At 44.3% G+C, this 14,812-nt stretch overlaps 1 protein-coding gene across 1 annotated transcript; it reads left to right on the plus strand.

The window, feature by feature from the left end:
* Nucleotides 1–4,266: 4,266 nt before the first annotated feature.
* On the plus strand, nucleotides 4,267–9,424 carry LOC142494534 (uncharacterized). The gene is made up of 2 exons (XM_075599004.1): nucleotides 4,267–4,297; nucleotides 8,391–9,424. The coding sequence occupies exon 2, from the start codon at nucleotides 8,561–8,563 to the stop codon at nucleotides 9,416–9,418; it is 858 nt and encodes a 285-aa protein (XP_075455119.1). The 5' UTR covers nucleotides 4,267–4,297; nucleotides 8,391–8,560; the 3' UTR covers nucleotides 9,419–9,424.
* The last annotated feature ends 5,388 nt before the right edge of the window (nucleotides 9,425–14,812 follow it).

A 14,812-nucleotide genomic window follows, 5' to 3' on the forward strand; every position in this document is an offset into this window, starting at 1 on the left:
AAGTCGGATTTATTAAAGGTAGACAAGCAGCGGATAACACCCGACGAATCATTGGTCTGATGGAATTGGCTAACAGTGGAAAATCACAAATTATGATGTTAAGTCTGGATGCCGAAAAAGCGTTCGACAGGATCGACTGGCCGTATTTAAAAGAGACGCTCGGGCGTTTGGATTTGGGGAGAGGGTGAGTGAAGCGGTTATGGCGCTTTACGCACGCCCTACTGCTAGGGTCGTACACCAGGGCTTTCCATCTGCCCAGTACCAAATTAAAAGTGGCACGAGACAGGGGTGCCCGTTATCCCCCCTCCTGTTTACCCTATGTATGGAACCCTTAGCAGCTCAGATCCATGGTTGTCCTGATATAGTTGGGGTAAACATTGACACGCAATCCCACAAAGCAGCTCTATACGCTGACGACATTCTATTATTACTTTCTGGATCCCTCACGTCTCTGCCAAATCTATTTAATCTGCTAGGCAAATTCACTAAAATATCTGGATTCAAAATCAATCAATCTAAATCAGAAGCTCTAAACATCAGCCTCCCCACAGAGGTTGAAAAGCTACTAAAGCTTAATTTCAATTTTAATTGGAAACAGAACCAGATGAAATACTTGGGAGTCCATATTACTAAGGATGTTAGAGACATTTATAAGGCAAACTACCCCCCCTATTCAGATCACTAAAAGCTGACATCTCAAAATGGTCCTCCCAGAGAATCTCTTGGATAGGTAGGATACAAAGTATCAAAATGAATCTTCTTCCCCGTATCCTATACCTATTCCAAACACTGCCGGTGCCACTGAGACTGAACGACCTACTCTCGCTTCAGTTTGATATCTCCAAATTTATATGGGGCGGTAAAAAACTGAGAGTAAACAAATTGACCATGAAAAGACACTCCACAGCAGGGGGCTTAGCGGTACCTTGTCTGTGGTCCTACTATAAAGCGGCGCAATTAAGCCAAATTGTCCAATGGCATTCCATCGCTGCATTGAAAAGATGTGTGGAAATAGAAAGGGCAAGCTGTGCCCCGATAGAGCTGCAATCCTTGATCTGGCTCCCCAAAAAAGCACATACAGGTACTGCCATGCCGCTTTCCTCTGTGACCAACTCGCTGTGAATATGGACCACGTCAAAGCACAATCACTCCCTCACCACCAAAAACTCTGTGATGTCCCCCCTTTGGGGGAACCCCGACTTTGCTCATGGTCTGCAGTGCAGTAGTACCTCTAGCTGGAAAACGGCCGGCTATACGCGCCTTAGAGACTTGGAGGGCTGTGACAACAAAATTAAATCATTTGAGCAAATCAGATCTGAAAAGCATATCCCCCATTCTGAATTTTTTAAATACCTCCAGGTCCGAGCATTTTATAATAAACTAGCCCCTTATCCAGCGCTGACCAATTTTGAAAAGCTCTGTCTGGCAGAATCAGACACTTCGGGACTCACATCGCAGTTATACGGAGAGGTGGTGGGTTCTGCTGTCCACAGACAGGGACACCCGAGATACACATCTCAGTGGGAATCTGACCTTGGGGAATCCCTAGAAGATGAGGACTGGTGCGATATCTATCTAGCGGCGGCCAAAAGCTCAATCTGCACCACACTAAAGGAGAATGCATATAAAGTCCTAATGAGATGGTACCACACCCCATTAAAATTATCAAGGTATGTGCCGGGACTCTCCCTGCTGTGCCCTCGACAGTGCGAAGAGTCGGCTGACCTGTTACGTATGCTGTGGTCTTGTCCCCGGATTGCCCCCCTATGGGAAGAAATTCGAAATTGGACCCAGAGGATCTTGGACCTCTCGATTCCCCTCGACCCATGGCTGTTCCTCCTGAACAGACCACTAGAAGGGCTCTCAAAAGCAAATAATAAATTAATCGGGCACTTTGCCCTAGCGACCCGGTGCGAGATCGCAGCAGTATGGAAACTTAAGGAGATCCCCTCCATCCGTAAGATTCGGAACCGGATTTGGCATGTCTGCCAGATGGAGAAATTAACAAGCTTGGTCAATGACACTGGCAACAATTATCTGAAAATCTGGATACCCTGGCTGGCCCAAACAGACATCCCCGGGGTGGAACGTGCCACAATATGGCATTGATAGCTCTAGATGCATTCTCCTTTGGCTGTTCCAACATCATCCCTACACAAAGCTCACTGTTAACATGAACAATAGGACATGAGAAGTCCCAGGCAGAAAAGAATCTGAAACTTACCTTCCCAGGATGTTGTCTAGAAGCCCAAAATATAAGTGTATTTTTTGGAGTTTCCCTCCCCCACCTATAAGCAGGCCCACCCATCCCACCCTAATACCCTCTCCCCCCCCCCCTTGTCACTCCCACCCCTCCCCACCCGGCAGCACGCTATACTTAAGCTATGAATATGAAGGCAGTCGATCTACCGCAAGCCGGGTGATGTCTCGGTTAGTCTTGTCCTGTCTTGTGTTGTCCTGTTACCAAAAATTCATAACGCAATGTACTGTCATTCTTTTATTATTATATAAATTCATTCGCATTTATAATTCACTTTATTTGCATATGTACCTGCTGTGATATCAACTGTTCCTGTACTTGATACCAATAAAAATTTCAAGTTATAAAAAAAAAAAAAAGAATAGATTCATTGAAAGAAAATATTCACCAAATCATCTAGACGAAATTATATCAGAGGTCGAATCAGTGGAGCGATCAACACTTTTACAGTACAAACCGAAACCACCCGTTACTCAATTACAAATACCATTCATAACACAATATAACAAAATGGCCCCAGGCATAAAGAAAATTATTCAAAACATTGGCCAATTCTGAGAAAAGATAAAGGGGCCTATGCAGAGTCGTCCGAATACATGCCATTCGGCATGTATTCGGCAGAATTTGCTTCCCGTATGCACAGAGGCTTCCTTTAGTGGCGAAATTTGAAATTTTCGCCAGGAGATTTGCTAGGCGGCAGCATCCCGCCAATGTGTTGGCGAGAAGCGTGTTTTTTTTAAATTTCGCCATGTTTCTAGGTTCGGCATATGCAGGAAAGGGAAAAGTGTGGTATTCGGCATGTGTGCTTGAATTCTCAGCGCTGAAGTCGCCAATTGTGCGCGCCAGGAAAAAACGGCAGTAGCCGTCCAGTTCACTGGAAAGTGCTGTCAGTTAGTAAGGGGAAGCGGAGGAGCGGTCACGTGACCGCTCCCATCCAATGGGTCTGCAGCCGGTTCCCTACAGAGCCGTCATTGCCAGACAGAAGGTGGGGTGTGTGTGTGATCGCTGTCTCCCTTCTGCCCTGGTCCCTGCCCCCCTTCTGCTCTGGTCCCTGCCCCCCTTCTGCTCTGGTCCCTGCCCCCCTTCTGCTCCGGTCCCTGTCTCCTGTGTGTGTGTGTGCATTGTGTGCCTTGTGTGTGTGTGTGTTTGCATTGTGTGTGTGTATGTGTATGTGCATGCATGCATGTGTGTGTATGTGTGCATGTGTGTGTATGTGTGTATGTGTGCATGTGTGTATACATGTATGCATGTGTGTGTATGTGTGCATGTGTGTGTATGCATGTGTGTGTATGCATGTATGCATGTGTGTGTATGTGTACTGCTGCCGAGTGCGGGGCTTCAGATCGCGATCAGCTGCTGTGTTTGGGGGGAGGGGGGGGGGTCAGTAGTGCTGCCGAGTGCGGGGCTTCACATTGCGATCAGCTGCTGGGCTTGGGGGGAGGGGGGGGGGGTCAGTAGTGCTGCCGAGTGCGGGGCTTCACATTGCGATCAGCTGCTGGGCTTGGGGGGAGGGGGGGGGGGTCAGTAGTGCTGCCGAGTGCGGGGCTTCACATTGCGATCAGCTGCTGGGCTTGGGGGGAGGGCATCACGCTGTCACAAACCTTTGCCTTTGTGTATCAGTGCCTGTAAATGTGTGTATACAGTATCGTGTGTCTGTCTATCAGTGTATATTCCTGTGTGTCTGTCTGGCACTGTGTATTATTGTGTATCTGTCTGAGTATCAGTATGTATTGCTGTGTGTCTGTCTATCAGTATGTACACTGTCTGTCACTGAATGTCTATGACTGTAGCTAATAAAAATTGTAAAAGTGTAAAGAGAAGGTTTTTTTTCAGTATCTGCAGCTTCACAGTGCTTCTACCACTTTAACAGAGAGACGCGCGCTGTTTCTCTGGTATGTAACTATGCAGAAGCCGTCACTAAGACGCTGTGCCAGGAATGTGGTGTTTACTTTAGAAATTTCCCGCCCACTTGAATTGAAGTCTTGCGAGACTCACGAGCGTGACTTTCACCCGCAGTGACTGAAAATATAGCCAGATGTAAGTAGCTCAGTCTGAAATGGCGCGATTAACACTCGCCAAACATACACTTTGAGACTTGATTGACGATTTGTCCTTTCTGAATCAGGCTCAATAAATACGCCACAATGTTGAACTTTTACAAGAATGGCAATTTATTTTGCCGTTCCTCTCTGCATAGGCCCCAAAGACCTATCACAGATACTGCCCTTAAAACCAAAGATAATATTTACAAAGGCACCTAACATAGGTGAAAGGTTGGCTCCGAACTGTCCACTCAAATTAAACTGCTGTGTTATAGTGAAGAAAGGGCGCTAGCACTACTAGTGTTCACTTAAAATAAACCGTGAATAAATTAAATCAAATCTAGTGATACAGAATAATTCAGTGAAAACGTGATAATAAAGTGAAAAAATGAATTAAAACCCCCTGCTCAAACCCAGCTGGTAGGGACTGGTTCCACTGGTCCCCCAATTCGTAGAAATCCGTTCGCAATCCAGGGGGAGCATATAAGGGAGATAAAACAAAATACAATCTAAGTGTAGACAATAAAATAAATTGTGGGTCAATTGAGTGATGCGTCTTGGCTCATATGTGTAGCCTACTCACAAGATGTAGATAAAATACGGGCAGTAAAGAACAGTTGTCTTTGCGGGAATGACCTCTCTTCCAATTGTAGTGAAGACCTCCACTCTTAGCAAGACAGCGGTGTATACGAGGGAGAAAAGATATCCATAGTGCAGACCAATCATAAAAAACGTAACTTTTATAGGGTTAAAAAATGAACACTTACAATAAAAACATTCATATAATGCATATATCACAAAACTGTGATGGCAGAGAGTTTGCTGCGAACTTCTGGCTCACCCACCACCTCCGGTCTGCAAACACTGCGTGGGACGCCGCTACGCTGGACACTCCACCTCCTGTAATCCCTCTGGGGTGTTTTGGTCGCGTCACCTTCGATAGCTACGTGGGACGCCGCTATGTTGAGCTCTCCACCTATGGGGCTCCCTCTGAGGCGTGCCGTCACGTCCCCTCCGGTTGACTCCGATATGTCACTTCCGGTTGGTCGCGATATGTCACTTCCGGGTTGGTGTTTCTGGGTCTGCAATCTCTGTCCTTGCTTCTCTCCTCCTGTGGGCCCACAGTTTTGTGATATATGCATTATATGAATGTTTTTATTGTAAGTGTTCATTTTTTAACCTTATAAAAGTTACGTTTTTTATGATTGGTCTGCACTATGGATATCTTTTCTCCCTCATATACACCGCTGTCTTGCTGAGAGTGGAGGTCTTCACTACAATTGGAAGAGAGGTCATTCCCGCAAAGACAACTGTTCTTTACTGCCCGTATTTTATCTACATCTTGTGAGTAGGCTACACACATGAGCCAAGACGCATCACTCAATTGACCCACAATTTATTTTATTGTCTACACTTAGATTGTATTTTGTTTTATCTCCCTTATATGCTCTCCCTGGATTGCGAACGGATCACTCAAATTAAACTGTCATCATAATAGAAATAAAAATGCCATTAAATGTTATTATATATGCAATACATGTATAGCTTGTAAATTTAGTACTAAAAAATTATCTTTCACCTCAACTAAAACACTAAAGACATACACTATACAACAGCACATCACTTGCAATAGCACTAATATTATTTATCTCCTTGAATGTCCTTGTGGTCTGCAGTATGTGGGAATGACCACCAGACCCATCAAACGTCGTTTTTACAAACATATACAGTGGCGACATTGCTTATTGAAGCAAAAGCCGCCGGCTCCATGCGGCTGGGAAGCGGGTAGCCGCGGCGCGTGGCGGCGCACTGTGACGTCACAGTAACATGCGCGCCCGGCTTCCCCGTCTTCCCCGGCTTCCCCTGGCTTCCCCGACACCCCTGGAGATCAAATGAAGGTAAGCGGGGGTGCGGGGAAGCAGAGGGGCAGAGCAGGAGCCGGGTACGGGGTCGGGAAGGGAGGTAAATTGCGCGCGAAGTGGAGGGGGGGTGCGTGGGGGAAACGCGGCGGCGCGCGGTTGTTACTGGCGGCAGCTGGGGTAGATCTCGGCGTGCCGTCGTGATTTAGTTCAATAAACAATGTCGGTGCTGTATACAACATCAAAAGGGGCCTGGATTCACATAATGTATCGAGCCATTTTCTCCAGGTGCATGGTAAAAATCCTAGAGGTCTTAAATGTGTAGCAATAGAGGCCGTCATGCCCAACTGGCGTGGAGGGGATATGAAAAGCCTGTTAGGAAAGAGAGAATCCTTTTGGATTTACAAATTGCAAACTTTAGCACCGTCTGGACTAAATATAGAATTTGATCTGAAGCCGTTCCTTCTTGATAGATGAAACATCCATTCTTTTGGGCTGGTAAGACAGATAATATTCGCCGTAATAGGTTAAATTATGTCTGGTTAGTCTCAGGTCATTAATTGACACTATAGCATAGCATTATTTGACACGTATACTGTAGGTACACAATATATTTTATTATTTTATTTATAGTATTAATGATTCACAATTTAAATCACCATTGTCCTATCCCCCTATTTTCTAACTATACATATAATTATACACATAGCTTCACTGTTCATATTATAAACATGTATATAATTTATATATATCACTTAATAATAGATAACACGTGTCATATTATCACATAGATACACGTGTATACTTTTTTAGTAAGTATACCACAGTATAACAATTTATTATTACTATTTTGTTTTAGATATATTTCACTTGTTAGTCACTTTATGTGAGTGTCCTTCTTGCTCAACATATTTCTCTGATAAACCACTTAACATTCTATTTTTGGTTCTCAATCAATATGACCGGTAGGGTCATTCATTGTTATTTATTGTCAGTTATTGTTAGTCATTTATTGTCTTTATTTTTAATTACTTTGCCTAAATATATAAATACAGTGACTTGTTGATGTAATTGTTAATGATGCAATATTTATATATTTGCATCATTTATTGATTTTGCCATTATATTTACTTATTGTTTTTCGTTTTTGTTCTTGTCTCCTTGTGTTGTGATAAGCGCTGAGTGTCCCAGTCCATTTATCTATCTTCTGCACATGACCAATGTTGTAATTGTGCACTGTCTCTTTAAATTGGAACTAGTTATACAGGGACTTTCAGGGACTAGGTTATCATTACGTTTTACCCCTGAAGAAGAAAGCAGGTCTTTCGAAACGCGTAGGGTGGTTCTACATGATCCTCTACACTCGGGTGTGATTGCAGTCCTCCTGGGAAGCTGATGTCTGCAGGCCTACTTTCGTTTTGAATCTCCCGCACTTTGGAACTGCATTGTTTGGTGAGGTCGGGGCAGGACAGATCTGCGGCTGCCATTTTACTGCCAGCACCACACGTGTATAGTGCTGATAGCGGACGGAGGCAGACGCCGCGGGTTGGAGAAGCCTGTCCCTGTGTATACAGGAGAACTACACGTTGGAGCCCAGACGTCAGCAACGGCAGCAGCTTTCCATAAGAGGGGATACTCTTTAATCTATCCAACGCCTGATACCTTCTTGCCTCTGGTAAGCAGGTACCCCCACCTGAGTTGGAGTGTCTTGTTAGAACATTTTTCATATGTATTTTATGTGTAATTTTAACAATGATATGTCATAATTAAATGTGTTTGTTATTTGTCACCTTTTGATCTCAGCGTTTGTCTAGTGTTAGGTATATGTTGTATGTTTATCTGTTTGTTACAGTATTATGCTATGATCCTGATTTTTCATTTTTCCATGTACTACAACACCACGTGGAGCACATGTATGGACGGGCGATTTCCGTGATACTGGTTGTATAACATTTATTTGTTATATTTTGTTTTATTTTTATTAGTGCAGAGCGCCACAGATATAACATTTTTCCACTTCCATTGCCTGACCAGGGGTCAGGGTTATATCATAGGCAGCCAGCCTAATTGTGGGATATAGCGCTACCTGTTTGTTTTTCCATATCATCTTTTAATTGGACATAAATAAAAAATTATAGAAACATGTTATGTGTTACACTATGAGAACAACTATCATTATAGTGAAAACAAAGTGAAAGTTCCATGGCAGTTCATAATGTCTTTCTTTAGTTGTAGAACCAGATGTTGCCGCACACGGACAAATTCACTCAAGTGACCATGAAGATGTTGACACTCCTGGATTAACCCAGTATTCAAGTCCTCCTGCTCATGACACCTACTCAGCTATTGCAGTTTCTGAAGAACGAATCTTGGGTGAAGAAAATCGTCGCCATTCAGAAATGATTTCAGTGCTTGAAAGGATGATGTCACTGCATGAAAGGATGCATGAAAGGTCAATATCAGAAATGTCACAAATTAAAAAAGTCATCATCCAAGTTCCTAAAGAAATCCAAAATGTAAACAGGACATTACAAGCACTAGTTCTGAATGTAAGCCAAGCAAATCAGTTTTGGGGTATAGCAAGAGAACAACTATTCCACTTTACCCCATCAGAGGATGGATCTTTACATGCTGCTACTTTTTCTCCTGAGTCATCAGTTCTTCATTCCCCAGTTCTGGATGATACCGGTACATTAGGGTCAAGTTCTGTGCAGGTCCCTGTCAACATCCAACCGCTTACATCTGTTCAAAATATGGAACTGACACCTACAAATGAGACACGCAAAAGAAAGTTAGGGCAACAATTACTAATAACCAGCTTTTGGAAAAAGATTAAAACACAAAAACAAGAAAGTGCTCCACCATCACTCTTGCAATGTTTATCAACTGTTTCACAACTGCCACAACCCACACTCAGTGCCCCTGAAGTGCCACAGCCCACACCCAGTGCCACTGAACTGCCACTGCCCACACCCAGTGACCCTGAAGTGCAACAGCCCACACTTAGTGCCATTGAAGTGCCACTGTCCACACGCAGTGCCACAGAACTGCCATTGCCCACACCCAGTGCCCCTGAAGTGCACCAGCCCACACTTAGTGCCACTGAAGTGCCACTGCCCACACCCAGTGCCACAGAACTGCCACAGGCCAGTACAAGTGGTACAGTTAAGGCCAGAGTACTTGGCAGAGGGAAAAGGCAAACACAACAGCCAACAAGCAGGCCTGTGACTCGCTCTCAAAAGGATAAACAAAAATAAATTATCACATTCACTAAATGTTTTGGTGTACTGGTCTTGTTTACTGCAGACTATTTCATGCATAGTGTATGTATGATCATGTACAGATGCTTGATAACATTCAAGTATGTCCTTGTACACATGAATGCTTAGAAATGCTCACTGACTGAATGAAGGCATATTTTATAACATATGAATATCTATTAATCATCAGTTGATTCATGGTACAACATTATTACACACTTGGCATGTTAATGGAAGATGACATTCACTTAGCTCTTGTTCAAGATGAGATGTATGTGGGTTATTTTGGTAATGTAGTTAGTCATTTCATGCTAATGTCGTTTTGTTCTCCAATGCAACTACAACACACATCACTGCGAAATGCTCAAAGAACTAGATTGGTCATCACTAGAGTCTAGGCGCAAAGTTCACCTTTCCTGTCTCACCCTCAAATACTTTCTGGGCAAGCTACCCAGCTACCTGAACAAGCTCCTCGCCCCTACCACATGCAGCACCTATCACCTGAGATCAGATTCCAAAAGACTATTCATGGTCCTAAGACTCAACAAAATATCCGGACGTTCCTCCTTCTCCTTCCGTGCACCCCAAAACTGGAACAACCTACCAGAGACTCTCATATCCACCACCAGCTTAAGTTCTTTCAAATCTAAGGCTGTCTCACACTTTAATCTGGTCTGTAACTGTTTCATACGCTCATAATATATATTTTCTTTAACTGTGCATGCAATGTCTTGTATATAATGTATACCTTGTTCATTTATGTAACTGTATTTGTAACCATGTATTATTTTGTTTTACTCTGTGCCCAGGACATACTTGAAAACGAGAGGTAACTCTCAATGTATTACTTCCTGGTAAAATATTTTATAAATAAATAAATAAATAATATTATTGACATACAACTTTAAGTAAGTACCCATATAACAGCATACATTTTAATGTTATGTTTTCTGTTGTCTTAACTCTGTAAGACATTACTTACCTTAATCTTCTTTCATAGTTCATAATGTTGGCATGTGATCATGTATGATTTTTGGTTACAATAACAGATCTGTAAACCTGTATGAATATATCTGTTGTCTCTTTGTATCTCTATCTATATATGTATACACACACACACACACACACACAGTGTGTGTGTGTGTGTGTGTGTGTGTATATATATATTAACTGATAAATATATATATATATATATATATTGTGACAGAAACCAGGGGTTGGTAATAAACTCCATATACAGGGCTCCCAGGATACTGAACAGTTTCTGTCCTGTCTAAGCTGAACAGGGCAGCCTCGTGGTACAGGCACTCCATTCCACAGTTTGTCTGCTGCCTGTTTTCTGTCACCTGTCATGCTGATTAGAGTTCAGGTATATAAGACCTGTTTCCTGTTTCCTCTGGGCCCCGCCCAAGAGCCTGGAAGGCTGCTGAACTGCAGAGGGGTGAGAAAGCCTCTTTCCCAAATCGCTTCATTCATTCTGTTAGTTTGTCTAAAGACTGCAAAGGTACTTATTTTGTTGGTGGAAGTGGACAAGCCACTTCCAACTCTGAGTCAGGGACATCTAAGTTTAAGTTATCGCTCAGACGAGCAGCTTTTTGTTTGGCTTTGTTTTCTGTTTAAACTGTGGCAGTCTCAGTGCCTGGGACTGAATAAACCAGGCATAGCCTGTTTAAAGGAACAGTACGTGACGTCTCATCATTTAACCTACCCTAAAAGACCGTGTTCTAACAGTCCCGGACAGACGGCGGAGCCCCGGAGTAAGCCGTTTGTCACATATGTAAGAGAATGCGGGCAGAACACTAAAAGGTCTGGGGGTTAAAGAACTTTAAAGAAAAAAAAAAAAAAAAAAGGTTTTTTTCTCTCTCTCCAAACAAGATGGAAGACGTGGTGAGTGCGCTGGTACGCAATGTCGCTGTCCAGAGAGACGCGAATGAAGCCCTGCAACAGGCGAATGCAAACCAGCAAGACACAAACCGCTTGCTGAAAGAGGAGCAACAGCGGTTCGCTCAGGGCTTACAGCAGGAACTCGAGATCCTGAGGGAGACTATCAGTAACCTTCCACTGGCAGCGGCAGCCCCAGTTCCGAAAATGACCAGGGCAAGCCACTACCTTCAGAAGATGGGACCCTCGGATGATGTGGAAGCCTATCTTCTCACGTTTGAACGCACGGCACAGAGAGAGGGATGGCCAGAAGCTGAGTGGGCTGGTCTAATCGCACCCTTCCTAAGCGGCGAACCCCAGAAGGCTTACTTTGATCTAGAGCCAGCCGAAGCTAACGTCTATGCAAAATTGAAGTTCGAGATCCTCGCCCGCCTCGGCGTAACCACGGCTGTTCGCGCCCAAAGGTTTCACGCATGGTCCTTCACGATGGATAAAGCCACCCGAAGCCAGATGTATGACCTCATCCACCTCGCCCGGAAGTGGCTACAACCCGAGATCAACTCAGCAAGCCACATCGTGGAACGGTTGGTCATGGACCAGTTCTTGAGGAAACTTCCCTCTGCCTTACGCCATTGGGTCAGTCGGAGTGACCCCCACAATGCGGATGAGCTTGTGGCCCTCGTAGAAAGGTACAATGCAGCAGGAGAGCACCCGCAACCCACAGTCGTGGAGCAACCCCACTACCCGAGGTTCCAGGACTCTTCCAGAGACGGTAAAAGGGTACCGGGGTTAAGGGGAGCTGAAGAGCGGCGACCACCTTCATGCAGCACCAGCAACAGTGGTTCGCACACTAAGGGCAATAGCCAACATGGGGAGCCGGGAAAAGGCTCTAAGTGGGACACAGACTATGTACCTAAATGTGTAAATTGTCATGAGAGGGGCCACACAGAAAAAATCTGCCCACTAAATGATGAGCCCATGCAATGCAACAGCGTGGAACCTTATTCGCTGTTGTCCCAATGTATGGGCCCTAGCCCAGAGGACCCCTTGAATAACCATCTGTGGGCATTTGTAAAGGTTAATGGTAAGAGGGTTCGGGCACTTCTTGACTCTGGGAGTATGGTCACACTAGTGTCCGAATACCTATTGCCCATTAAGAAGAAACAGGTAAACAGTTCACAAAGAGTGGCAATTTGTTGTATACATGGGGATAATCATGAATATTCCACTGTTGATGTTTTTTTTGAAACAGAATTTGGTTCTTTAGATTTCAAGGTGGGTGTTGTACCCAAACTGGCACATGATGTGTTAATAGGGACCGACTTTCCCCATTTTCTAAAAATGTGGTCCCCAGCTCAGAATAGCGCCCAGAGTTCAATAGCAGACCATAACGAAGTGTTAGAAGAAACAAATCCTTTCCCTTTTTCAGAAATGGAGGTTGACGAGGGCCCAAATAAGAAAGGGGAAAAGGAGGAGTGCTGTGAAATTCCCTTCCCCATCACTACTTTGGTAGGGAATACCCCAAATCAAGATGTTGATCAGGCACTTACCACCCCAGTACAGGATAAGACCCTCGCTGACCTAGAGGTCAGTCCTGGGAGTTTTAAGAAGGCCCAGTGGGAGGACCCCACATTAGCGGTAGCAAGGGGAAATATACGGGACCAGAATAGTACTCATGGCCAACCAGATAGGTCACTTGCTTACCCCTACTTCGAGGTAGAGAACGACCTAGTATATCGGGTTGATAAAAGAAAATCAGTTACAACTAAACAATTGTTGGTACCACGGACATTCCGTAACGTAGTATTACACCTCGCACATAGTCATCCATTGGGGGGACACCTAGGGGTGGAAAAGACAAAAGAAAAGGTTCTCCGAAGCTTTTATTGGCCTGGGGTTCTGGCAGAAATTACAAACTATTGTTCCTCATGCCCAGAATGTCAGATCACCGCCCCGTTCAAGGCATACCGCAGCCCATTGGTACCCCTTCCCATAATAGAGGTACCATTTGACCGGATTGCTATGGATCTAGTAGGACCCCTAATAAAGTCTGCTAGGGGACATCAGCATATATTGGTAATATTAGATTATGCTACCCGATATCCGGAGGCAGTTCCCCTACGTAGCACCTCTGCTGAAAACATAGCAAAAGAGTTAGTACTTCTGTTTTCCCGGGTCGGAATTCCTAAAGAGATCTTATCTGACCAGGGAACACCATTTATGTCCCAAGTAACAAAAGAGCTATGTAAACTCCTAAAAATCAAGCATCTCAGAACCTCAGTCTATCATCCACAAACAGATGGTTTAGTGGAAAGGTTCAATAAAACCTTAAAGAGCATGTTACGCCGGGCGGTCGATAAGGATGGGAAAAACTGGGACTGTTTGTTACCATACCTGTTATTTGCCATTAGGGAAGTTCCCCAGTCATCCACAGGCTTCTCCCCGTTTGAACTATTGTATGGCCGACATCCAAGGGGCTTACTGGATATAGCCAAAGAAACTTGGGAACACGAGGTTACCCCTTACAGAAGTGTAATAGAGCATGTTGCCCAAATGCAGGACCGCATTGCTGCAGTCCTACCCATAGTGAGGGAACACATGGAGAAAGCTCAAGAAGCACAAAGGAATACGTATAATAAGGGTGCTAGGGTCAGAATTTTTTTTCCAGGTGATAGGGTACTAGTTCTGGTTCCCACCGTGGAGAGTAAATTCCTTGCTAAATGGCATGGACCATATGAGGTCTTGGAAAGAGTGGGAGAAGTAAATTATAGGGTAAGGCAGCCAGGTAGGAGGAAACCTGAGCAAATTTACCATATAAACCTACTCAAGCCCTGGAAAGATAGAGAGGTCTTGTTAACCCTAGTACCCCCAGGTCCGTCAGAGAATCAAGAAACTGACCCAGAGGTTAGCATAGCTGAAACACTGTCCGTGCATCAGAAACGAGAGGTCCAGAGTTTAGTGAGAAGGAACAAAGAAATCTTCTCTACACAGCCAGGTAAAACTAACGTAATTAAACATGACATAGTCTCTGAACCGGGGGTCCGAGTTAACCTTAAACCGTACCGAATCCCAGAGGCCAAGAGAGAGGCTATAAGTTTAGAGGTTAAAAAAATGCTAAAACTAGGCGTAATTGAGGAATCCCAAAGTGGGTGGAACAGCCCTATAGTTTTAGTCCCAAAGCCAGACGGTACAACAAGGTTTTGTAATGACTACCGGAAACTAAACGCGGTGTCAAAATTTGATACTTATCCTATGCCCAGGGTGGATGAACTTGTAGAGAGACTGGGCAAAGCCCGATATCTCACAACCCTAGACCTAACAAAAGGGTACTGGCAGGTTCCCCTCACAGAAAGGGCAAAAGAAAAAACAGCCTTCTCAACCCCAGACGGCCTCTTTCAATATAAGGTGCTGCCTTTTGGCTTACATGGAGCTCCCGCCACATTCCAAAGAATGATGGATAAAATTTTAAAACCACATGTTCGGTACGCTGCCGCCTACCTGGATGATGTG

This window comes from Ascaphus truei, chromosome 5 (genome assembly GCF_040206685.1).
Source record: "Ascaphus truei isolate aAscTru1 chromosome 5, aAscTru1.hap1, whole genome shotgun sequence".
NCBI classification, from domain to species: domain Eukaryota; kingdom Metazoa; phylum Chordata; class Amphibia; order Anura; family Ascaphidae; genus Ascaphus; species Ascaphus truei.

Coding starts and splice junctions, on each gene's coding strand:
- LOC142494534 (XM_075599004.1), top strand. CDS start 8,561: ATGATTTCAGTGCTTGAAAGGATGATGTCACTGCATGAAAGGATGCAT.